At 45.1% G+C, this 26955-nt stretch overlaps 1 protein-coding gene across 1 annotated transcript in view; it reads right to left on the reverse strand.

The window, feature by feature from the left end:
* Positions 1-1593: 1593 nt before the first annotated feature.
* scarb1 (scavenger receptor class B, member 1) overlaps positions 1594-26955 on the reverse strand; it is a 142125-nt gene continuing 116763 nt past the window's right edge. Inside the window, exon 12 of the mRNA XM_052031744.1 lies at positions 1594-1758. Coding sequence (XP_051887704.1) covers positions 1648-1758 — 111 coding nt within the window. The 3' untranslated portion in view covers positions 1594-1647. The remainder of the gene's footprint in view (positions 1759-26955) is intronic.

Genomic DNA, 26955 nt, shown 5'->3' on the forward strand with positions numbered 1-26955 from the left:
TTTGTTCCACTGAAATATCGATACCCTGCTATCAGCTTCTCCATCATAAAGCCATGACTCGGTGATTGTCACAATGTCATATTTTTTAATCTGTAGCTGTGCCACTAGGTCATCCACGTTATTTCTAATGCTACGTGTATTTAAATATAGTACATTTAGACCAGTATCTGCTACCAATTTCACTGTATTTCTATTGTTCAGCAAATTATCCTGTCTTTTCACCTGCCTGTCCTTCTTACCATCTTCACTACACACTGTCTTGGATTTGTTCCTATATACCTCTTCCTCTATCCCAACATCCTGTTTTCCTTCCCCCTGCCAAATTAGTTTAAACCCTCCCCAATAGCTAAACATTCCCGCCAGGATATTGGACCCCTTGGCGTTCAGGTGTAACCCATCCTTTGTGAATAGGTCTTACCTCTCCCAAAAAAGGTCCCAATTATCTAAGAATTTGAAGCCCTGCCCCCTGCACCAGTTACTCAGCCACGCATTCATCTGCCTGATTTTGCTATTCTTACTTTCGTTAGCACATGGCGCAGGTAGTAATCCTGAGATTACTACCCTGGAGGTCCTGCTTCTCAACCTTCTTCCTAACTCCCTGTGATCTTCCTTCAGGACCTCCTCTCTTTTTCTACCTATGTCATTGGTACCTACATGTACCAAGACTTCTGGCTGATCACCTCTCCCCTCAGAATATTCTGGATCTGGTCTGAGACATCCCGTAACCTGGCAGCAGGGAGGCAACGCACTATCCGGGTATTGTTGTGGGGTTCGCAGAATCTCTTATCTGTTCCCCTCACTATAGAATCCCCAATAACCCCAATAATTCACATATAAATATACAACTGATCTGTAGGACTGTCACATTTCTTATGACAGACCACATTATTTTTAAAGAAGTAATTTTCTTCAAAGTATTTTCATTCAAAAATTAGTAAGAAGTGTAACCATCTGTGTAATTGAGGATAACAAAACAGCTGCTTCAAACACTTCTGGCACAGAGAATCCAGTGCCTAACTTGTGCTTACTAAATTTCACCCAATGAGTGACTTTCTTGAACTTGAATTCCATTGTGAAATAGTGGAGGGTCTGGTACAGCTTTATACCGAGACTCATTACCAATTAAACACTGGAAACAAGGCCCTACAAACGGACAAGAGATAGAATTTTTATCTGTATCTGGTAGCACAGAAGAAAAAAGAAAATTAGTTATGGTATCTGCACAATTTCTACTTGTGAGTGGTGTCACTTGAAATCCCACAATTGGTCTTGTTCTAAAGTCTGAACCAAAATCTTTCATCTCCTTCAATCCTGCAGTGTCCACTTGAGGCTTTGAATAGGACAAACCCATAATCTATCAAGTTGAAGGGTTGAATGTCATCTAGTTAATACTTGATAATGTTATAATGATGTAATTCATAATTAAAGAATGTAATAAATAGTAAACAGCAACTTAAATGGAGCATCACTGGAAGGTTTCTCCACAGGTGCATTTCTGTGCTTGGGATACAAGAATATGCAAGTCGGCAAAAGGAAAACATGAAGTCACACACAAGTGTGTAACACAGATTGAATGCAAAATACAAATTGAATAGCTAAAATGAATATTTAAAAAGCAATGGTAACTAAAATTCAGTCCATCAGATATCAAGCTTGTGCAAGTGATGTGTTAGTGATATCAGCTGGGAGTAGCTGTGACCTTTCAGAAACTTCTTGACTGTCTGCTTTGGTTCCAGATGAATCCCCCTTGAGTGGAATCTAAGGAACAACGCAAAGTTGAGTCAAATTCTAACAATAAATGACGGCCAGATATATCACAAAAATGCACTGAGTTTTTTCATATTATAAGCAGTGAAAAAATATTTCAATTCTATACTTGAAAGCTGCTCTAAAATTATTGCATTAGTTATAACATTAAAAATAGCACCAACCATGCATTAGTGACAATTATTGATTCATATTTTTGAATGAAGTTGCAAGATTTATCAGAAGTTAACAAAGTTAAAAAAGTTATCAAAAGGCACGGCAGCGTAGTGGTTAGTGCGACGCTATTACAGCGCCAGCGATCGGGGTTCGATTCCCGTCGCTGTCTGTAAGGAGTTTGTACGTTCTCCCGTGTCTGTGTGGGTTTTCTCCGGGTGCTCCGGTTTCCTCCCACATTGCAAAGACGTATGGGTAGGTTAATTTGGGTTTAAAATGGGCGGCGCGGACTCGTTGGGCCGGAAGGGCCTGTTAACACGCTGTAAGTAAAATTTTAAAAAAATGTAGAACAGTACAGAAAAGCACAGCCCTTCAGCCCATGATATCTGCAGAGTATTATTCGGCAGGGAAACAGTTAATATTTAGTAGGATTTGCATGTGTTTAAATATTGTTGTATCACAGTTCCTTGTGATTAACCTAAAGCCATTCCATCCTTGTGCAATGATTAATTGGAATAGTTACAGTCACCAAGTTGGCATTCTGATGTACAGATTATGCAATTTAGATTCAATTATCTATTACTTTAATCAATCAAAAATTCAATATTGTAAAACAGATGGTAGAATTAAAGCTAATCACTCAAAGTGTTGTTGGGGTCCCTGTAGAATATTTGCTGGAACTTCTACCATTCACTTTTTGCAAAAAACTATTTCAAAATCTGTGAACATCAAATTGTTCAGTAACACAGAAGAGGCCTGTGTGAAAACAGGCAGAAGTCAATGCAATTAGCAAATGCACTTCAGGGTAGCTGAGTGTGAGGGGGTTCAATTTGATTGCAAGAATAAGGAGATGAGATATTGGAAAATAAGAATTTAAAGGGATCCTGGGGTGAAGAAGTGCAGATCACGGTTTAACTAACCCAGGAGAAACAACACAACAAAGCAGCAGCATCAGTGGGGCAGGTCAGTGCCGACAACTTTCCTGAAGTGAAGTGCCCAGAACTGCACACAATCCTCCAGGTGGTGCCTAACCAAAGATTGTAAAAAGGTTTAACATAACTCGAGCACTTGTAATGCCTGGGCATAGAAGGCTACAGAGCTTGTGCCTGGGATTAGTATGGATGTGTTAGGGTTAGGGTGGGCCAAAAGGAGTGTTTCTGTGCTGTGTGACTCTATGACTTCATTGCTTTTGTTCTGTGTTTATAAAGCCAGAATCCCATGTGCCTTGTCAATAGTCCGTTCAACTTGTTCTGCCACCAAAGACTTGTGCATGTCTGCTCCAGATCTCTCCACTCTGAAAAATACCATTCACCACTCCTCTGCTTTTGCCAATTTTGTTAATGACTTAAATTTGTACCATTTTATTAAAAGTCTGAAAATGCAACTTTGCCATGACAATTGTGTCATCCTCATCAATTTTTTGGAATTTAGTAAATCAATGCCACCTTTCTTTTATAGAGATCCAACAATCCAGAATAAGATTGACTGCAATTATTATATAGAACCATAGAACACTACAGCACAGAAAACAGGCCATTCAGCCCTTCTAGTCTGTGCCAAAACTTTATTCCACTAGTCCTATTTACCTGCACCCAGTCCATAACCCTCCAGACCTCTCCCATCCATGTATCTATCCAATTTATTCTTAAAACTTAAGAATAAGTTTTAAGGAAAAGCCTCTATCTACCCTATCAATACCTCTCATCATCTTATACACCTCAATCAGGTCCCCCCTCATCCTCCGTCTTTCCAAGGAGAAAAGGCCGAGTTCCCTCAACCTGCTTTCATAAGGCATGCTCTGCATTCCAGGCAGCATCCTTGTAAATCTCCTCTGCACCCTCTCTATGGCCTCCACATCTTTCCTGTAGTGAGGCAACCAGAACTGAGCACAATACTCCAAGTGGGGTCTGACCAGGGACCTATATAGCTGCAACAATACCTCACGGCTCCTAAATTCAATTCCCTGACTGATGAAGGACAATACACCATATGCCTTCTTAACCACAGAGTCAACCTGCGCAGCCACTTTGAGCGTCCTATGGGCTCGGACCCCAAGATCCCTCTGATCCTCCACACTGCCAAGAGTCCTACCATTAATACTATATTCCGCCAACATATTTGACCTACCAAAATGAACCACTTCACACTTATCTGGGTTGAACTGCATCTGCCACTTCTCAGCCCAACTCTGTATCCTATCTATGTCCCTCTGTAACCTCTGACAGCCCTCCAAACTATCCACAACACCCCCAACCTTTGTGTCATCCACAAACTTACTAACCCACCCCTCCACTTCCTCATCCAGGTCGTTTATAAAAATCACAAAGAGTAAGGGTTCCAAGTACAGATCCCTGAGGTACACCACTGGTCACCGACCTCCACTCAGAATACGACCCTTCAACAACCACTCTTTGCCTTCTGTGGGCCAGCCAGTTCTGGGTCCACACTGCAATGTCCCCTTGGATCCCATGTCTCCTCACCTTCTCCATAAGCCTCGCATGGGGTACCTTATCAAACGCCTTGCTGAAATCCATATACACTACATCTACTACTCTCCCTTCATCGATGTGCTTAGTCACATCCTCAAAAAATTCAATCAGGCTCGTAAGGCAGGACCTACCCTTGACAAAGCCATGCTGACTATTCCTAATCGTATCATACCTCTCCAAATGTTCATAAATCCTGCCTCTCAGGATCTTCTCCATCAGCTTACCAACCACTGAGGTAAGACTCACCGGTCTATAATTCCCTGGGCTATCCCTACTCCCCTTCTTGAATAAGGGAACAACATCTGCAACCCTCCAATCTTCCGGAACCTCTCCCGTCTCCGTCGACGATGCAAAGATCATCGTCAGAGGCTCCGCAATCTCCTCCCTCGCCTCCCACAGCAACCAGGGGTACATCTCATCCGGTCCCGATGACTTATCTGACTTGATGCTTTCCAGAAGTTTCAGCACCACCTCTTTTCTAATATCTACATGCTCAAGCTTTTCAAGCCGCTGCAAGTCCCCACTACAATCCCCCAGATCTTTTTCCATGGTGAATACTGACAAAGTATTCATTAAGTACCTCCACTATTTCTTCCGGATCCATACACACTTTCCCACTGCTGCACTTGATAGGCCCTATCCTTTCGGATCTCATCCTCTTACTCTTCACATACTTGTAGAACGCCTTGGGGTTTTCCTTAATCCTGCCCGCCAAGGCCTTCTCATGTCCCCTCTGGCTCTCCTAATCTCTTTCTTAAGTTCCTTCCTTTTAGCCTTGTACTCCTCCAGATCTCTAACATTACCTAGCTCTCTGTACCTTTTGTATGCTTTTCTTTTCTCTTTGACTAGACTTATTATAACCTTTGTACACCACGGTTCCGGTATCCTATCATGACTCCCCTGTCTCATTGGAACATGTCTATGCAGAGCTCCACACAAATATCCCGAATATTTGCCACATATCTTCCGTACTTTTCCCAGAGAACATCTGTTCCCAATTTAATCTTCCAATTTCTTGCCTGAGAGCCTCATAATTCCTTTTACTCCAAGTAAACACCTTTCTAGCCTGTCTGTTCCTATCCCTCTCCAGTGCTAACATAAAGGAGATAGAATTATGATCACTATCACCAAAATGTTCACCCACTGAGAGATCTAACAGCCGACCAGGTTCATTTCCCAATATCAAAACAAGTCAAATCCCAACTCCTTTACTCAATACTTTGATTTATGAATGCCAGGATGCCAAAAGCCTTCTTTACAACCCTGTCTACCTGTGACGCCACTTTCAGGGAATTATGTATCTGAACTCCCAGATCCCTTTGTTCCTCCGCACTCCTCAGTGCCCTACCATTTACTGTGTACGTCCTACCTTGATCTGTCCTTCCAAAATGCAACACCTCACACTTGTCTGCATTAAATTCCATCTGCCATTTTCAGGCCCATTTTTCCAGTTGGTTCAGATCCATCTGCAAGCTTTGAAAGCCTTCCTCGCTGTCCACAACGCCTCCAATCTTAGTGTCATCAGCAAACTTGCTGATCCAATTTACCACATTATCATCTAGATCATTGATATAGACAACAAACAACAATGGCCCCAGCACAGATCCCTGAGGCACACCACTAATCACAGGCCTCCAGTCTGAGAAACAATCATCCACTACCACTCTCTGTCTTCTCCCACACAGCCAATTTCCAATCCAGTTTACAACCTTCCCATGGATACCTAGTATCTAAACCTTCTGAACTAACCTTCCATGTGGGACCTTAGAACATAGAACAATTACAGCACAATTCAGGTCCTTCGGCCCACAAAGCTGTGCCGAACATGTCCCTACCCTAGAAATTACTAGGCTTACCCATAGCCCTCTATTTTACTCAGCTCCATATACCGATCTAACAGTCTCTTGAAAGACCCTATTGTATCCGCCTCCACCACAATTTCCGGCAGCCCATTCCACGCACTCACCACTCTCTGAGTAAAAAACTTACCCCTGACATCTCCTCTATATCTACTCCCCAGCACCTTAAACCTATGTCCTCTTGTGACCATCAATTCAGCCCTGGGGAAAAGCCTCTATCTACCCTATCAATACCTCTCATCATCTTATACATGTCTATCAGGTCCCCCCTCATCCTCCGTCGCTCCAAGGAGAAAAGGCCGAGTTCCCTCAACCTGCTTTCATAAGGCATGCTCTGCATTCCAGGCAGCATCCTGGTAAATCTCCTCTGCACCCTCTCTATGGCTTCCACATCTTTCCTGTAGTGAGGCGACCAGAACTGAGCACAATACTCTAAGTGGGGTCTGACCAGGGACCTATATAGCTGCAACAATACCTCACGGCTCCTAAATTCAATTCCCCGATTGATGAAGGACAATACACCATATGCCTTCTTAACCACAGAGTCAACCTGGGCAGCCGCTTTGAGCGTCCTATGGACTCGGGCCCCAAGATCCCTCTGATCCTCCACACTGCCAAGAGTAAGACCTTGTCAACGGCCTTACTAAAGTCCATGTATACAACATCCACAGACTTTCCTTCATCTAGTTTCTTGGTAACCTCCTCGAAAAATTCTACAAGATTCATTAAACACAATCTACCACGCACAAAGCCATGCTGACTATCCTTAATCAGCCCTTGGCTGTCCAAATAGTCATATATCCCATCTCTCAGAACACCTTCCAATAATTTACCTACTACCGGCCTGTAATTACCTGGTTTACTTTTAGAGCCTTTCTTAAACAACGGAACAACATGAGCTACTCTCCAGTCCTCCAGCACTGCACCCGTGGCTAAGGACATTTTAAATATATCTGCCAGGGCCCCTGCTACTTTTACAGGAGTCTCTCTCAACTTCCGAGGAAATATCTTATCAGGCCTGGGGGATTTATCTACCTTTATTTGTGGTAAGGCAGCAAGCACCTCCTACTCTTTAATCTCTATATGTTCCATGACACTAGTGCTTCTTTCCCTTCCTTCCATATACAGTATGCCAGTTTCCTGAGTAAATACTGATGCAAAAAAACTGTTTAAGATCTCCCCCATCTCCTAAGGCTCCACACATAGACAACCACTCTGATCTTCTAGGGGACCAATTTTGTCCCTTACTATCCTTTCACTCTTGATATACTTGTGTAAACCCTTCGGGTTTACCTTCACATTATCTGCCAAAGCAAACTCATGTCTTCTTTTTGCCTTCCTGATTTCCTTTTTTAGTATTTTCTTACATTTTCTATACCCTTCAAGTATCTCACTTGTTCCTAGTTACCTATACCTGCTACACACCTCTCTCTTTTTCTTAACCAGATTGCCAACATCCCTTGAAAACCAAGGTTCCCTATGCTTGTTAACTTTGCCTTTAATCCTGGCAGGAACATGCAAACGCTGCACTCTCAAAATTTCGCTTTTGAAGGCCTTCCACTTACTGAGCACATCCTTGCCAGAAAACATCTTATCCCAATCAACTCTTCCCAGATCCTTTCTCATTTCCACAAAATTGGCCTTTCTCCAATTTAGAACCTCAACTCAAGGACCAGACCTATCCTTATCCATAATTAACTTGAAACTAATGACATTATGGTCACTGGACCCAAAATGCTCACCTACACATACTTCTGTCACCTGACCTGTCTGGTTCCCTAATAGGAGATCAAGTATTGCATTCTCTCTTGTTGGTACCTCTATATATTGATTTAGAAAACTTTCCTGAACACATTTGACAAATTCCAAGCCATCCAGCCCTTTCACAGTGTGGGAGTCCCAGTCAATATGTGTTCCAGATTCCCAGTGTTATACTGTATGCCTAGAAAGTTTTTAATTCAACTCCTCTCCATTCCCTCATAAATTGACCTAGCTGCTAATAGAAATAGATTGTTTCTATTTACACCACAAATAATCTGCTGGAAGAACTCAGCGGGTCGAGCAGCATCTGTGGAGGAGAGGAGTTGTCAACTTTCTATTTACCCTGTCAGGGCTTTTGAATCTTACCACACTTGACATAATGACATAATTCCAGTCAGATAGGCTCTCCTGAATTATAATTCTTCAGTCTAGCTACATTTAAAATCTCCTCTGCATCCTCTCTGCTTCTAACACATCATATAAGAAAGCAGTGATCCTGGTCTCCTGTGCACCTCAAGACACATCAACACCCTACAGTAGGCACATTAAAGCATTGGAGAAGTACCACCAATGTCAACCCAGCAAAATCTTCCATTCACAGGATAAACAAACCAGTGATAGTGTCCACTTCCAGCCCAAAATCCTCAGTATTGATGTTTTAATTATAATCAACCAGCTACACATCATTCACATACCCTAAATCAGGCTCCCAATATAGGCACTCTCCTGCAAGTTCCACCACAGCAAGAGATTGCCAAAAATCACTCTTGTGAAGTGTGTCCAGCTGCAGCTCCTGACTGACCGCATCATGCGGCTGGAATTGCAGTTTGACTCACTCAGGAGCATTCGTGATGCTGAGCACCATAGACAGGAGTCTTAGTGAGGTGCTCACACCGAAGGTACAGATAGCTGGGTGACCACCAGAGAAAAGTAGAGGGAGTAGGCAAGGAGTGCAAGGATTCCCGTGGCCATTCCCCTCAGAAACTAGTGTCTTGGTATCTTGCTTTGGATTCTGTTGCCGGGGGGCGGGGGGGGGGGGGGGGGGGGGGGGGGGCTGGTGGTGAGGAGATGGCCTTTCAGAGGAGAGCAGCAGCAGCCAGGTCTGTGGCACAATGCAATGACTAGCTCTGATGACACCAGGTGAGGATAAAGACAAGGAGGGCTGTAGTGATAGGAGACTTGATAGTTAAGGGAACATACAGGAGATTACAAGGCTCCAGGATGGTTTGTTGCCTCCCAGATGCCAGGGTCAAATATATCTCTGAGCAGTTGCAGAACATTCCCAAGAGGGAGGATGAGCAGCCAGAGGTTGTTGGAAACATTGGGACCAATGACATTGATAGAAAAACAGATGAGGTCCAACAGAATCGGCCCAGATGTTGGAGCAGTGGGTCCATCACAGGTACAGACAAAGTATTTAAAAAGCTTGTGTGTTTCGTGTGTTTTTGCGGGCTTTTTCATTCTTGCAGGGTTTAGAAGGGCCAATAAAAAGGAGGTCAAGTCTAGCGGAGTGGCCATTTTGGAGTGGACAGAGTCAGAGTGTGTGGCTTTGGCACAACAGGCTTCAGCATCAAGAGGCAGAGGCCATCTGCAACACTGGTGAGTAGCTGGTAAGTAAAGGTAAGGTTTACTGTTATTGTTATAACTTTTAAGTAGACTACAGCTAGGTAAGGAAAAATAGTTCAGATGGAGGGCAAGGCGATGTGCTACAGCTGCATGATGTGGGAGCTAGTGGACCCTACTGTGGTGCACGGTGACCACATCTGCAGTAAGTGCTTGAGGCTGGAGGAACTTCAGCTCAGAATTGATGAGCTGGAGTCGCAGCTTCAAACACTGCGAAGCATCGGGGAGGGAGAGAGTTATTTAGATGTTGTGCATCGGGAGGCAGTCACCCCACTTAGAGCAGGTACTTCTAGGGTCCAGGAGGCAGATGGGTGACTATCAGGGGAGAGAGAGAGAAAGGGAACAGGCAGACTGTGCAGAGGACCCCAGAGGCTGTTCCCCCTAAAAACAGGTATTCCACTTTGGATGCTATTGAGGGGGATGACCTACAGGGATCAAGTGGCAGTAGTCAAGTCTCTGGGACTGGTCCTGCTGCTCAGAAGGGAAGGGAGGAGAAGAGGAGGGCAATAGTGATAGGGGACTCGATAGGGGACCAGACAAGAGGTTCTGTGGATATGAGTGAGAATCCCAGATGGTATGTTGCCTCCCAGGTGCCAGGGTCCAGGATGTCTCTGTTTGGGTCCACAGCATTCTTGAGCGGGAGGAAAAGCAGCCAGAAGTCGTGGTACATGTGGCCCAGATGGTGTCCCTGGCCGTGTGCTCAGATCTTGTGCCGATCAGCTGGCAGAAGTATTTGCGGACATATTTAACCACTCCCTGGTTCAATCTCAGGTTCCCACCTGTTTTAAGAAGACCACTATCATCCTGGTACCGAAGAAAAGCAAGGTAACATGCCTCAATGACTACCGACCAGTGGCTTTGAATTCCACCATCATGAAGTTCTTTGAGATGCTGGTCATGGCACGCATCAACTCCAGCCTCCCAGACAATCTTGACCCACTGCAATTCGCCTATCACCATAACAGGTCTACAGCGGACGCCATCTTCCTGGCCCTACACTCAGCTCTGGAGCATCTGGGTAGTACAGACACCTACGTTAGACTATTGTTTATTGACTACAGCTGTCTTCAATACAATAATCCCAAGCAAGCTTGTCACTAAACTCTGAGATGTAGGACTCAACACCTTCCTCTGTAACTGGATCCTTGACTTTCTAACCAACAGACCGCAATCAGTGAGAATAGGCAGCAATACCTCTGGCACGATTATTCTCAACACTGGTTCCCGACAAGGCTGCATCCTCAGCCCTCTACTCTACTTCCTATACACTCATGACTGTGTGGCCAGATTCTGCTCTAACTCTATCTACAAGTTTGCAGATGATACCACTGTTGTAGGCTGTATCTCAAACAGTGATGAATCGAAGTACAGGATGGAGATAGAGAGCTTAGTGGAATGGTGTCATGACGACAACCTTTCCCTCAATGTCAACAAAACTAAAGAGCTGGTCATTGACTTCAGGAAAGGGGGCGGTGTACATGCACCTGTGTACATCAATGGTGCTGAGGTCGAGAGGGTTGAGAGCTTCAAATTCCTGGGAGTGAACATCACCAACAGCCTGTCCTGGTCAAATCACGTAGATGCCACGGCCAAGAAAGCTCACCAGCGCCTCTACTTCCTCAGGAGGCTAAAGAAATTCGGTTTGTCCCCTTTGACTCTCAGCAACTTTTACCGATGTACTATAGAAAGCATCCTATCTGGATGAATCACGGCTTGGTATGGCAACTGCTCTGCTCAGGACCGCAAGAAACTGCAGAGAGTTGTGGACACAGTCCAGCACATCACGGACACCAGCCTCCCCTCCTTGGACTCTATCTTTACCTCTCGTTGCTTGGTGAAGCAGCCGGCATAATCAAAGACCTCACCCACCCAGGTCATTCTCTCTTCTCTCCTCTTCCATCGGGTAGACGATACAGGGCCCTGAGGGCACGTACCACCAGACAAGGACAGCTTCTACCCAACTGTGATAAGACTATTGAATGGTTCCCTTATACAATGAGAGGGACTATGACCTCACCATCTACCTTGTGACCTTGCACCTTACTGCACTGCACTCTCTCTGTAGCTGTGACACTTACTCTGTACTCTGTACTACATCAATGCACTCTGTACTAACCCAATGTAACTGCACTGTGTAGTGAATTGACCTGTACGATCAGTACGCAAGACAAGTTTTTCACCGTACCTCAGTACAAGTGACAATAATAAGCCAATAACAATACCAATGACATAGGTAGAAAGAGGGATGAGGTCCTGAAAAGTGAGTTTAGTCAGCTAGGCAGAAGGCTGAAGAACAGGACCTCAAGGGTAGCAATCTCAGGATTGTTGCCAGTGCCACGGGATAGTGAAGGTAAGAATAGGAGGAGATGGCAGATGAATGCATGGCTGAGGAGTTGGTGCAGGGGGCAAGGTTTTAGATTTTTGTATCATTGGGATCTCTTCTGAGGAAGGTGGGACCTGTACAGAGTGGATGGATTATACCTGAACTCAAGGGGGACCAATATCTTTGCAGACAGGTTTGCTAGTGTGGTTCGGGAGGATTTAAACTAGTTTGCAAGGGGGATGGGAACAGGAGGGATAGGTCAGTGGAAGAAGTGCATGGAGTAAGCCAGATCTAACATATAGAGAGGCTTAGAGGAAGGAGAAGCAGAGTATAGGGTATAAAAGTAGTAAGGTGGATGGGCTAAAGTACATTTACTTAAATGCAAGAAGCATCAGGAATAAGGGTGATGAACTGAGAGCTCGGATAAATACATGGAACTATGATATTGTGGCTCTTGCAGAGACTTGGCTGTCACCAGGGCAGGAAAGGATACCAAATATTCCTGGATTTCAGTGTTTTAAAAAGGATAGGGAGGGGCGGAGAAGAGGAGAAGGAGTGACGTTACTGGCCAGGGATACTATTACAGCTGCAGAAAGGGTAGCTAATGTGGTAGGATCCTTGCTAGAGTCAGTATGGGTGGAAGTTCGGAACAAGAAAGAAACCATGGGTGACAAGAGAGGTGGAACATCTAGTTAGGAGGAAGAAGGCAGCATACATAAGGTTTAGGCAGCAAGGAACAGATAGGGCTCATGAGAAATATAGGGTAGCAAAGAAGGAACTTAAGAAGGGACTGAGGAGAGCGAGAAGGGGACATGAAAAGGCCTTGGCGAGTAGGGTTAATGAAAACCCCAAGGCATTTTTCATTATGTGAAGAGCAGAAAGATGACGGGTGTAAAGGTTGGACCGATTAGAAACAAAGGAGGGAAGATATGCCTGGAAGCTGTGGAAGTGGGTGAGGTCCTCAATGAATACTTCTCTTCAGTATTCACCAAGGAAAGGGGCCTTGATGATGCTGAGGACAGTGTTGGTAAGGTTAATGTTCTAGAGCATGTTGATATCAAGAGAGAGGATGTGTTGGAGCTGTTAGAAAATATTAGGATAGATAAGTCCCCGGGGCCTGACGGAATATTCCCCTGGCTGCTTTGGGAGGAGACTGCTGAACCGTTGACTAGGATCTTTGAGTCCTCGTTGTCCACGGGAATGGTACTGGAGGATTGGAGGGTGGCAAATGTTGTCCTCTTATTCAAAAAAGGTAGTAGGGATAGTCCAGGGAATTATAGACCAGTGAGCCTTACGTCTGTGGTGGGCAAGCTGTTGGAAAGGATTCTTAGGAATAGGATCTTATGGGCATTTAGAGAATTATGGTCTGATCAGGGACAGCCAGCATGGCTTTGTGAAAGGCAAATCATGTCTCACAAGCCTGATAGGGTTCTTTGAGGTGGTGACCAGGCAGATTGATAAGGGTAGTGCAGTAGATGTGGTCTACATGGATTTTAGTAAGCACTTGACAAGGTTCCAAATGGTAGGCTTCTTCAGAAGGTCAGAGGGCATGGGATCCAGGGAAGCTTGGCCGTCTGGATTCAGAATTGGCTTGCCTGTAAAAAGCAGAGGGTTGTGGTGGAGGGAGTGCATTCAGATTGGAGGGCTGTGACTAGTGGTGTCCCACAGGGATCGGTTCTGCGACCTCTGCTTTTCGTGATTTTTGTTACTGTCTTGGATGAGGGGGTAGAAGGGTGGGTTGGCAAGTTTTCAGACAACACAAAGGTTGGTGGTGTTGTGGATAGTGTAGAGGATTGTCGAAGATTGCAGAGGGACATTGATAGGATGCAGAGCTGGGCTGAGAAGTGGCAGATGGAGTTCAATCCGGAGAAGTGCGAGGTGCTACACTTGGAAGGACAAACTCCAAGACAGAGTACAAAGTTAGTGGCAGGATATGGGTAGTGTGGATGGAAGAGGGATCTGGGGGTCCATATCCACAGATCCCTGGAAGTTGCCTCACAGGTGGATAGGGTAGTTAAGAAAGCTTATGGGATGTTAGCTTTCATAAGTCGAGGGATTGAGTTTAAGAGCCGTGAGGTAATGATACGGGTCTACAAAACTCTGGTTAGACCACACTTAGAGTACTGTGTCCATTTCTGGTCGCCTCATTATAGGAAGGATGTGGAAGCACTGGAAAAGGTGCAGAGGAGACTTACCAGGATGCTGCCTGGTTTAGATAGTATGCATTATGAGGAGAGACTAAGGGAGCTAGGGCTTTACTCTTTGGAGAGGAGGAGGATGAGAGGAGACATGATAGAGGTATACAAAATATTAAGAGGAATAGATAGAGTGGACGGCCAGCACCTCTTTCCCATGGCACCAATGCTCAATACAAGAGGGCATGGCTTTAAAGTAATGGGTGGGAAGTTCAAGGGAGATATCAGAGGAAGGTTTTTTACCCAGAGAGTGGTTGGACCATTGAATGTGCTGCCTGGGGCGGTGGTGGAGGCAGGTACATTTGTGAAATTCAAGAGGTTACTAGATAAGCATATGGAGGAATTTAAAATAGGGGGATATGTTGGAGGAAGGGATTAGATAGTATTAGGCGAGGTTAAAGGTCGGCACAACACTGTGGGCCGTAGGGCTGTATTGTGCTGTACTGTTCTATGTTCTATGAGAATGAAGATAGGGAGTTGGACAGAAGGATAAAAAGCAGGACCTCAAGAGTTGTTATCTCTAGCTTACCCGATGCCACATGCTAGTGAGGGCAGGAATAGGAGGATATGGCAGATGAATGCGTGGCTGGAGGAGTTGGTACAAGAGGAAGGGATTCAGGTTCTTGGACAACTGGCATCTCTTCTGGGGCAGAGGTGAACTGTACAAGTGGGACGGGTTGCATCTGAACTGGAGGGGGAACTAATATCTTTTGATGGGGAGATTTGCCACTGCTACTGGGGAGGGTTTAAACGAGTCTGGCAGTGGGGTGGGACCCAAATTAGTCATGTGGCAGATGAGAAGTTGAGGCAAATACAGAAGTTAAAGCAAGAAAGTCCAGTAGGCAGGAAAGGAGCAAGAGAGGGAGCAAGGAAGCCTGATAAACTGCATTTATTTTAATGCAAGAAGCCTGACAAGTAAGGCAGAGGAACTCAGGGCATCGATAGGTACATGGGATTGTGATATTATAGATATTACAGAAACATGGTTGAGGGATGGACAGGACTGGCAGCACAATGTTCCAGGGTATAGATGCTAGAGGCATGATCAGGTGGAAGTAAGAGAGGAGGGGGAGTTGAGATATTGATTCAGGATAGCATCATGACAGTACTTAGAGAGGATATTCCTGGGGTAATGTCCAGTGGGGCTATATGGGTAGAACTTAGAAATCACTTTGATGGGATTGTAATACAGGCTCCCAAATAGCCAGTGGGAATTAAAGGAGCAAATATAAAGGGAGATCACAGATAGTTATAGGAATAATAGAATTGTAAGAGGAGGTGATTTGAAACTCCCTATTGACTGGGACTGTTGAGGGGCAGAATTCCATAAGTGCATCCAGGAAAGTTTTCTCAAGCAATGGGCAGATGGCCCTACTGGAGAGGGGGCAACACTCAACCTCCTCCTAGGAAATGAGGCTGGGCAAGTGGCTGACATGTCAGTGGGGGAGCACATTGGAACCAGTGACCACTAATAGTCTTAGAATCGTTACAGAAAAAGATAGGGCTGGTCCTCGTTAAATTCTTAAATTAGGGCAAGGCAAATATTGATGGCATTAGAATAGACTTGCAAAAGTTGAGTGGGAGAGGCTCTAGCAGGTAAAGGGACATCTGGCAAGTGGGAGGCTTTTACAAGTGAGATAGGGAGAGTTCAGGGCCAGGATGTTCCTGTCAGAATGAGGGGCAGCTGGCAGGATTAGGGAACAATGGTTAATGAGTGATAATGAGGATCTGGGGAAGAAAACGTGTACATGTTACTACCATCGGGGAGGAGGTACAAGAGCTTGAAGACCCACACACAACCTTTCAGGAACAGCTTCTTCCCCTCCACCATCAGATTTCTGAACAGTCCATGAACACTACCTCATTATTCCTCTTTTGCACTATTTATTTATTTTTGCAGTAATTTTTATGTTTTTATGTCTTGCACTGTATTGCTGCTGCAAAACAATGAGTTTCATGACAATATGTCAGTGATAATAAACCTGATTCTGATTCTGGGTATGTCAGGTTCAGGCAGCTGGGATCAAGCAAATCCCTGAGGAGTATAAGGGATGTAGGGGAACACGGAAGGGGGAACTCAGGAGGGAAAAAAGGGGATATGAATATCCTTGACATATCAGGTAAAGGAGAATCCTAAGAGATTCTGTAAGTATATTAAGAGTATTGAGTTATTATATTAAGTATATTATACATACTTAGTTATTTATACTTAATTATCTATATATACTTAGTTATATTATATATAGTTATACTTAGATGTTTTTATATGTATGTTAAGAGTATTAAGTTATTATATTATTTTATTACATTAAATTTATATAATAAGTATATTAAGATTCTATATTAAGGGCACAAGGGTAACTAGGGAGAGAATAGGGCCCCTTAAGGATCAGTGTGGCCGTCTATGTGTGGAGTCACAGGAGATGGACGAGGTCTTAAATGAATATTTCTCATCTGTATTTACTGTGGAGAAGGACAAGGATGCTAGCGAGTTCAGGGAAGAGAAACATATCAATATTACGAAAGAGGAGGTGTTGGTGGTCTCGAGGCACATAAAGGATAAATCCCCGGGTCCTGACCAAGTGTATCCTCAGACATTGTGTAGGAGGATGGAAGAAACTGCTGGGGCTCTGGCAGAGATTTTTGTATCATCATTAGCCATGGGTGAGATTCTGGAAGACTGGAGGGTGACTAATTTTGTGCCTTTATTTAAGAGGGACTGCAAGGGCAAACCAAGGAACCACAGGCCAGTGAGCTGAATGTCAGTGGTGGGAAATATACTGGAGGGGATTCTGAGAGACAGGATCTCCCTGTATTTAAAAAGGCAAGGACTGATAAGGGACAGTCAGCATGGCTTTGTGTGTGGGAAATTACATCTCCAAATGCAAGAAGTATCAAGTATAACGGAGGTGAACTCGAGTATGGATCAGTACATGGAATTATAATGTTGTGGCCATTACAGACACTTGGCTATCACAAGGGCAGGAATGGCTGTTTGATGTTCCGGGGTTTAGATGTTTCAAATGGGATGGAGAGGGAGGTAGAAGGGTGGGGGGGGGGGGGGATTGGACCTGCTAATCAGGAATAGCATCACAGCTGCAGAAAGGGAGGATGTCATGGAAGGATCGTCTACTGAGTCAGTGCGGGTAGAAGTCAGAAACAGGAAGGGAGCAATCACTCTATTGGGAGTATTCTATAGGCCCCCCCAATAGCCACCGGAACACCGAGAAGCAGATTTTGGAAAGGTGCAAAAATAACAGGGGTGTTGTCATGGGAGACTTCAACTTCCCTAATATTGATTGCAACCTCCTTAGTGTAAGACGTTTATTAGGTGTGTCCAGGAAGCATTCCTGACACAGTATGTAGAGAGGCCGACTAGAGGAGAGGCCATACTGGATCTAGTACTAGGCAATGAACTTGGTCAGGTGACAGACCTCGGTGGGCGAGCATTTCGGAAACAGTGACCACAACTCCCTGACCTTCAGCATAGCCATGGACAAGGATAGGAGCAGACGATATGGGAAAGTTTTTAATTGGGGGAGGGCTAATTACGATGGTATTAGGCAGGAACTTGGGAGTGTAAATTGGGAACATGCTCTCAGGGAAATGCACAGCAGAAATGTGGAGGCTGTTTAGGGAACACTTGCATGAGGTTCTGGATAGGTTTGTCCCACTGAGACATGGAAAGAATGGTAAGGTGAAGGCACCATGGTTGAAAAGAGAGGCAAAGCATTTAGTCAAGAGGAAGAAGAAAGCATACTTAAGGTTTAGAAAGCAAAAATCAGACAGTGGTCTTGAGAATTATCAGGTAGCCAGGAAGGAGCTTAAGAAGGTACTTAGGAGAGCTAGAAAGGGACACAAGAAGGCCTTGGTGAGGAGGATTAAGGAAAGCCCCAAGGCGTTCGACACGTATGTGAACAGGAGGATGACTAGGGTGAGGGTAGGACCGCTCAGGGATAAAGGGGGAAACATGTACCTGGAGACAAAGGAGGTAGGGGAGGTCCTTAATGAATACTTTGCTTCAGTGTTCACCAGGGAGAGGGACTTTGACAAATGTGAGGTCAGTGTAGAACAGGCTGATGTGCTGGAGCATGTTGAGGTTAAGAAAGAGGTAGTGTTGGAGCTTCTGAAAAACATTAGGCTAGATAAGTCCCTTGAGCCAGACGGGATATACCCCAGGTTCCTACGGGAAGCGAGGGAAGAGATTGCTGGGGTGTTGACAATGATATTTGCGTCCTCCCTGACCATGGGAGAGATGCCGGAGGATTGGAGGATGGCAAATGTTGTTCCCTTGTTCAAGAAAGGTAATAGGGATAAACCTGGGAATTATAGACTAGTGAGTCTAATGTCAGTGGTGGGCAAACTATTGGAAAGGATTCTTAGGGACAGGTTTTAAGAGCATTTGGAGAAGCATAGTCTTATTAGGGATTGTCAGCATGGCTTTGTGAGGGACAGGTCATGCCTCATGAGCCTAATTGAGTTTTTCGAGGAGGTGACAAAACAAATTGATGAAGGTAGAGCAGTGGATGTGGTGTATATGGATTTTAGCAAGGCATTTGATAAGGTTCCCCTTGGCAAGCTCATCCAGAAAGTCAAGAGGCATGGGATCCATGGAGGCTTGGCTGCGTGGATTTGGAATTGGCTTGCCCACAGAAGGCAGAGGGTGGTTGTAGATGGAGCATATTCTACCTGTAGGTCAGTGACCAGTGGTGTTCCACAGGGATCTGTTCTGGGACCTCTGTTGTTTGTGATTTTTATAATTGACTTGGATGAGGAAGCGGAGGGATGGATTAGTAAATTTGCAGATGACACGCAGGTTGGAGGTGTTGTGGATAGTGTAGAAGGTTGTCATAGGTTACAACGGGATATAGACAGGATGCAGAGTTGGGTGGAGAAGTAGCAGATGGAGTTCAATCCAGAAAAGTGTGAAGTGATACACTTTGGAAGATCGAACTTGAAGGCAGAATACAAGGTTAATGGCAGGAATCTTAGTAGTGTGGAGGAACAGAGGGATGTTAGGATGCAAGTCCATAGATCCCTCAAAGTTGCCGTGGTTAAGAAGGGGTGTGGTGTGTTGGCCTTCATTAGTTGGGGATTGAGTTCAAGAGCCGCAAGGTAATGTTGCAGCTTCTATAAATTCTGATCAGACCATACTTAAAGTATGGTGTTCAGTTCTGGTCACCTCACTACAGGAAGGATGTGGAAGCTTTGGAGAGGATGCAGAGATTTACCAAGATGCTGCCCGGACTGAAGAGCTTGTCTAATGAGGAAAGGTTGAGTGAGTTGGGCTTTTCTCTTTGGAGCGACGGATGACGAGAGGTATGTATAAGATTATGAGGGGTATAGATGGAGTGGACAGCCAGCACCTTTTCCCCAGGGTGGCAATAGCCAATACCAGAGAACATCAGTTTAAGGTCAGAGGAGAAAAGTTTAGGGGAGATGTCAGAAATAGGTTTTTTGTTTTTACACAGAGAGTGGTGGTTGCGTGGAACGCACTGCCGGTGGTGGTGGTGGTAGGGGCTGATATAATAGGGACATTTAAAAGACTCTTAGATAGGCACATGGATATAAGAAACATGAAGGGTTATGGGCTGTGTAGGAAGGAAGGGTTAGATTGATCGTGGAGTAGGTTTATATAGGTCAGCACATCACATTGGGCTGAAGGGCCCGTACTGTGCCCTATTGTTCGGTGTTCTATTAAATTTGTTTGAGGTTTTTTTTTAAAAGAGGTGACCAAGATGATTGGTAAGGGCAGTGCAATAGGTGTTGTCTACAGAGACCTTCGCAAGGCCTTTGACAGGGTTCCACATGGTAGGCTGGTCTGGAAGATTAGATCACATAGGATCCAGGGAGAGCTGATCAATTGGATACAACATTGGCTTGGTGGAAGGGTGATAGTGGAGGGTTGCTTTTCAGACTGGATACTTGTGACCAGTGGTGTGCTGCAGGGATCAGTGATGGGTCTTCTGTTTGTCATATATAGAGTCACAGAGCACTACAGCACAGAAACAGGCTCTAACCCTAGTCTATGCCAACCTGATCTTCTGCCTAGTCCCATCTACCTGCACCCAAACCATAGCCCTCCAAACCCCTCCCATCCATGTACCTATCCAAACCTCTCTTAAATGTCACAATTGAACCCACATCCACCACTTGCTCAGGCAGCTCGTTCCACCCTTGCACCACCCTCTGAGTGAAGAAATTTCCCCTCAGATTCCTCTTAAATATTTCACCTTTCACTCTAAACCTATGACCTCTAGTTCTAGTCTCACCCAAGCTGAGGGGAAAAAGCCTGCATGCATTCACCCAATCTATACCCCTCAATTTTGTATACCTCAACACAATCTCCCCTCATCCTCCTGCATTCTAGGGAATAAAATCCTAACCCATTCAACCTATCCCAATAACTCAGTTCCTCAAGTCGTGGCCACATCCTTGAAAATTTTCTCTGCACTCTTTCAAGCTTATTGATATCTTTCCTATAGGTGACCAGAACTGCACACAATACTCTAAATTCTGCCTCACTCATGTCTTGTACAACTTCAACATAAAATCCCAACTCCTGTACTCAATGCCCTGATTTATGAAGGCCAAAGTGCCAAAAGCTCTCTTTATAACCCTATGTATCTGCAATGCCACTGTCAAGGAATTATGGATCTGTATTCCCAGGTCCCTTTGTTCTACCGCACACCTCAGAGCCCTACCAATCACTGTGCAAGTCTTACCCTGGTTTGTCCTCCCAAAGTGCATCACCTCACACTTGTCTGCATTAAATTCCATCTGCCATTTTTCAGACCATTTTCCTAGCTGGTCAAGATCACTTTGCAAGCTTTGATTGCCTTCCTCGCTCTCCACTATACCCTCAATCTTGGTGTCATCTGCAAATGTGCTGATCCAGTTTACCACATTATCATCTAAATCATTAATATAGATGATAAACAACAATGGACCCGGCACTGATCCCTGCGGCACACCACTAGTCACAGGCCTCCAGTCAGTGAGACAACCATCTACTACCACTCTCTGTCTTCTCCCGCTAAGCCAATGTTGAATTCAATTGACTACTTCATCCTGAATGCCAAGCAACTTAACCTTCTGGAGCAGCCTCAGTATGGACCTTGGATAAGGAGGATAAGTATGGACCTTGCAGGAGAGTATTAAATTGCAGCAGGACAAATTACGAGAGTATTAGGCAGGAACTATAGAGAGTTAATTGGGAACAGCTGTTTTTGGGCAAGTCCACATCTGACATGTGGAGGGTGTTTAAAGACCAACTGCACAGAGCACAGGACAGGGATGTTCCAGTAAGAAGGATGGACAAGGATGGCAGGGTGAGGGAACCTTGGATGCAAGGGAGGTGGTGAATTTAGTCAAGAAGAAAAAGGAACTCAAGAAGGGCATTAAGAGAGCCAGGAGAGGTCATGAAAAGTCCTTGGCAAGTAGGATTAAAGAGAATCCCAAACCATTCTATACATACATCAACAAGAGGATAACTAGGGAGAAGGTAGGACCACTCAAGGATAAAGAAGGAAACATCTGCTTGGAGGCGGAGGATGTGGGCGAGGTCCTAAGTGAGTAGTTTGCTTCTCCTTATTTAGCAAGGAGAAGTACATGGAGGATAGTAAGATCAGTGTGGAGCATGCTGATGTGCTAGGGCACTTTGAGATATAGAAGGAGGTAGTGTTGGGTCTCTTAAAAAGCATTAAGGTGGATAAGTCCCCAGTACCTGATGGGATATTGCATGGCCTAATTACGGACAGTCAGCATGGCTTTGTGTGGGCAGGTCATGTCTTACCAACTTGATTGAATTTTGAGAGGAGGTGACGAAGGTAGAACTGTAGATGTTGTCTACATGGATTTTAGCAATGCGTTTGACAAGATCCCTCATGGGAGGCTCATCCAGAAGATTAAGATGCAAGAGATGCACAGTGACTTCGCCATTTGGATTCAGAATTGGCTTGCCCAGAGGGTAGTCATCAATGGGACTTATTCTGGCTGGAGGTCTGTGACTAGTCGTGTTCTGCACAGATCCATACTAGGACCTCTGCTGTTTGTGATATATACAAATAAAACAAGATAACGTGCCTTAGTGACTTAACGCGCTCTGACATCCACCATTGTGAAGTTCTTTGAGATGCTGGTCATGGCATGCATCAACTCCAGCCTCCCAGACAACCTTGACCCACTGCAATTCACCTACCACAGAAACAGGTCTACGGTGGATGCCATCTCCCTGGCCCTACACTCATATCTGGACAGTAAAGACACCTACGTTAGTCTACTGCTTAGTGACTACAGCTCTGTCTTCAATACGATAATTCCAAGCAAACTTATAACCTAACTCCGAGACCTGGGATTAAACACCTCCCTCTGCAACTGGATGTTTGACTTCCTGACCAACAGACCGCAATCAATAAGGATAGGCAGCAGCACCTTTGCCATGATTATTCTCAACACTGAAGCTCCACAAGGCTGTGTCCTCAGCCCCCTACTCTACTCCCTACATACTCATGACTGCGTGGCCAGATTCTGCTCTAACTCCATCTACAAGTCTGCAGATGATACCACCATAATGGGCCGTATCTCAAATAACAATGAGTTGGAGTATAGGAAGGAGATAGAGAGTGACATGGTGTCATGACAACCTTTCCCCCAATGACAGCAAAACAAATGAGCTGGTAATTGACTTTAGGAAGGGGGGTGGTGCAACATGCTCCTGTTTACATCAACAGTGCTGAGGTCGAGCGTTGAGAGCTTCAATTTCCTAGGAGTGATCATCACCAAGAGCCTGTCCTGGTCCAACCACGTAGATGCCACGGCCAAGAAAGCTCACCAGCACCTCTACTTCCTCAGGAGGCTAAAGAAATTTGTCTTCTCCTCTTTGAACCTCACCAACTTTTATTGATGAACCAAAGAAAACATCCTATCTGGATGCATCATGGCTTGGTATGGCAACTGCTCTGCCTGGGACCGCAAGAAACTGCAGAGAGTTGTGGACACAGCTCAGCATATCACAGGAAACAGCCTCCCCTCCATGGACTCTGCCTATACTTCTCACTGCCTCGGTAAAGCAGCCAGCATAATCAAAGACCCCACCCACACTGGACATTCTCTCTTCTCCCCTCCCATCAGGCAGAAGATACAAAAGCCTGAAAGCATGTACCATCAGGCTCAAGGACAGCTTCCATCCCACTGTTATAAGACGACTGAATGGTTCCCTAGTGCAATAAGGTGGACTGCTGACCTCACAATCTACCTTGTTATGATCTTGCACCTTATTGTCTGCCTGCACTTTCTCTATAGCTGTGACACTTTATTCTACATTTTGTTATTGTTTTACCTTGTATTACCTCAATGCACTGTGTAATGAATTGATCTATATGGACTGCACGCAAAACAAGTTTTTCACTGCACCTCGGTTCACGTGACAATAATAAACCAATTCTAATAAATAACCTGGATGAAAATGTGGATGGGCGTTAGTAATTTCACAGATGATACAAAGATTGGTAGTGTTGTGAATAGTGTAGATGACTGCCAAAGGATACAGCTGGATATAGATTAGTTACAGATATGGGTGGAGAATTAATCCAGCCAAGTGTGAGATGTTGCACTTTGGGAGATCAAATGTAAAGGGGTAGTACAGTATTATTAGCAGGACCCTTAATTGTGTTGATGTACAGAGGGATCTTGCGGTCCAAGTCCGTAGCTCCCTGAAAGTGGCTGCACAGGGATGCTGCCTGGATTAGAAGGCATGTGCTCTAAGAACAACATAGAACACTACAGCACAGTACAGGCCCTTCGGCCCACAATGTTGTGCCGATTGAACAAACTTGGGTTGTTTTCTCTGGAGCAACGGAGGCTGAGGGGAGACCTGACAGAAGTTTATAAGATTATGAGAGGTAGAGATAGACAGCTGGTATCTTTTTCCCAGGGTCAAAATGTCTAATACCAGAGGCATGCATTTACGGTGAGAGGGGGCAAGTTCAAAGAAGATGTGGAGGAGGCAAATGCAACATAGAAGTGTTTAGGAGGCTCTTAAATAGGTGCATAAATGTGCAGAGAATGGAGGGATATGGACATTGTGTAGGCAGAAGGGATTAGTTTACTTAAGCATTTAATTACTAGTTTAACTAGTTCAGCACAATATTGTGGGCCAAAGGGCCTGCTCCTGTGGTGTAATATTCTATGTTCTATTCCATCACCTTCAGCCCTTTGTCACTTCCACCCATCTCCTCCCAGCTTCTGACATCATTCCCACTCCCCCCCCCCACCAATCTGTCTGTCACCCCCCCCTCACCTGGATCCACCTCTCACCTGCCAGTTCTTGCTCCACCCCTACCCTCCACTTTCTCGTACTGGTTATTTCCCCTTCTTTCCAGTCCAGATGAAGGGTCTCAACCCAAAACAACGACTGTCCATTACCCTCCTGACCTCCTCCACCGCTTTGTGCGTTACCTCAGGTCCAAGAACCTTCATCATAATTAAAGGAATCAGACTGAAGCATTGATTCTGTTTCACTCCTCCACAGATGCTGCCTGACCTGCTGAGTATTTCCAGCGTTTTCTGATTTTGTTCCTTCTCCAGATGGAGTATGTTTTGCCACCTGTCTCACCACTCCATTGCCCTCTTTTACATAACAGATATTATTTAATCTCTTGCCCTTCTCGCCATCATAGACTTTTCCTGCCGTTCTCTCCTCCGCTCCCAAATTATTTGAGTCTTAAAGTGCGTTTTCCATGTAATTTTTCTGAGTTCTGAAGAAAGCTCATCAACTTGAAATGTTACTTTTGTGTCTCTGACCACAGACACTGCCTGACCTGCTGAGTATTTCCAGCATCCTGTCTTACTTCATTAATATCTTTCTGCAGCTAGAACTTTCTTCCTGATGGTCTCCATAAATAGAGGAGGTACAAGTGGGCTTAAAGGCAGGAGAGTCCCCAGGACTGGATGGGATTTGTCCCAGACTGCTGCAGGAGGCAGGGGAAGAGATTGCCGGGGCTAAGAGTTTTAAATCTTCACTGGCCAGACGATTGTATGACAGCAAACGTGGTCCCCATTTTCTAGAAAGGCAGCAGGGAAAAGCATGGTAACTATAGACCTGTGAGCCGAACATCAGTGTAAGGAAGATACTGGAAAAACATTGTCACACGTACATCGAAACACACAGTGAAATGCATCTTTTGCGTAGTGTGTTCTGGGGGCAGCCCACAAGTGTCGCCACGCTCCCAGCACCAACATAGCATGCCCACAACTTCCTAACCCATACATCTTTGGAATGTGGGAGGAAACCAGAGCACCCGGAGGAGACCCACGCAGACACGGGGAGAATGTACAAACTCCTTACAGTCAGCAGCTGGAATTGAACCTGGGTCACTGGCACTGTAATAGCGTTACGCTAACCACTACACTACCGTGTCGCACTTAATGATTAATGATCACTTAGAAAAGCAGGGACTGATCAGAGTCAGGGAGTGGCCAGGGTACACAAAATTCTGGGGGAACTCAGCGGGTCAGGCTGGAGACTGACAAGATGGACAGGAGGTGCTGTTCCTCTAATCTGCGTATCGCCTCAGTTTGGCAGAGGTGGCCATGGGCAGTTCCTCTAGCATTTTGTCTTGTTCCATGATCCATGGGGAGGGAAGGGTTAGATAGAGCAGGATAAAATGTCGGCACAACATTGTGGGCCGAAGGGCCTGTACTGTGCTGTAGTGTTCTATGTTCACCGTCCTCTCCTATTACATTCCATCTTCTTCAGCCCTTTGTCAGTTCCACCCATCATCTCCCAGCTTCTGACATCATTCCCACTCTCCCCCTCCCTCACTTGCCTATCACCCCCCTCACCTGGATCCACCTATCACCTGCCAGTTCATGCTCCACCCTCTCCCCCTACCCTTTTATACCATCTCCCCACTTTTGTTCCAGTCCTGGTGAAGGGTCTCAATTCGAAACAACGACTGTTCATTTCCCCCCATAGATTCTGCTTGACCTGCTGAGTTCCTCCATCATTTTGTGTTGCTTCAGAGACAGCCAGCATGGCTTTGTCAAGGGTAGATCCTGTCTGACCAATCCGCTTGAATTCTTTGAAGAGGTAACAATGTGCATTCCTGACGGTGGGGCAGTCAATGTGATTTACATGGACTTCAGTAAGACTTTGACAAGGTCCCACACGGGAGAGTGGTTCAAAAGGTTAAGGCCCATGGGATCCAGGGAAGCTGGCAAACTGGATCCAAACCTGAATTGGCAATAGGGAACAGAGAGTGATGATAGAGGGCTGTTTTTGTGATTGGATGTCTGTGACCAGTGGTATCCCATAGGGATTGTTGCTGGACCCTTGCTATTGTAGCATACATGCATCTCTTGGATGTGGAAGGCAAGATCAGTAAGTTTGTGAATGACATGAATATTGGCAGAGTTGTTGACATTGTGGAAAACAGTCTTAGGTTGCACAGAGGTATCAATGTGTTGATGAAATAGGCTGAAAAACAGCAGATGGAGTTTAATTTGTAAAAATGCATGGCGATGCATTTTGGGAGTACTAATATGAGGTTAGTACATGCACCGTGAATGGTAGGGTCTTGGGGAGTATTGAGGAACAGAGGGACCTTGGAATACAAGTCCATAGATCCTTGAAGATGGCAACACAGGTAGATAACATGGTTCAGAAGGTACACGGGATACTGGCCTTCATTAGTCAGGGCTTTGGATATGAAAGTAAGGAGGTTATACTCTATAAAACCTCTGTCAGACCTCAGCTGGAGCACTGTGAGCAGTTCTGGTCACCG

Source organism: Pristis pectinata, chromosome 17 (genome assembly GCF_009764475.1).
Source record: "Pristis pectinata isolate sPriPec2 chromosome 17, sPriPec2.1.pri, whole genome shotgun sequence".
In the NCBI taxonomy this organism is placed as follows: domain Eukaryota; kingdom Metazoa; phylum Chordata; class Chondrichthyes; order Rhinopristiformes; family Pristidae; genus Pristis; species Pristis pectinata.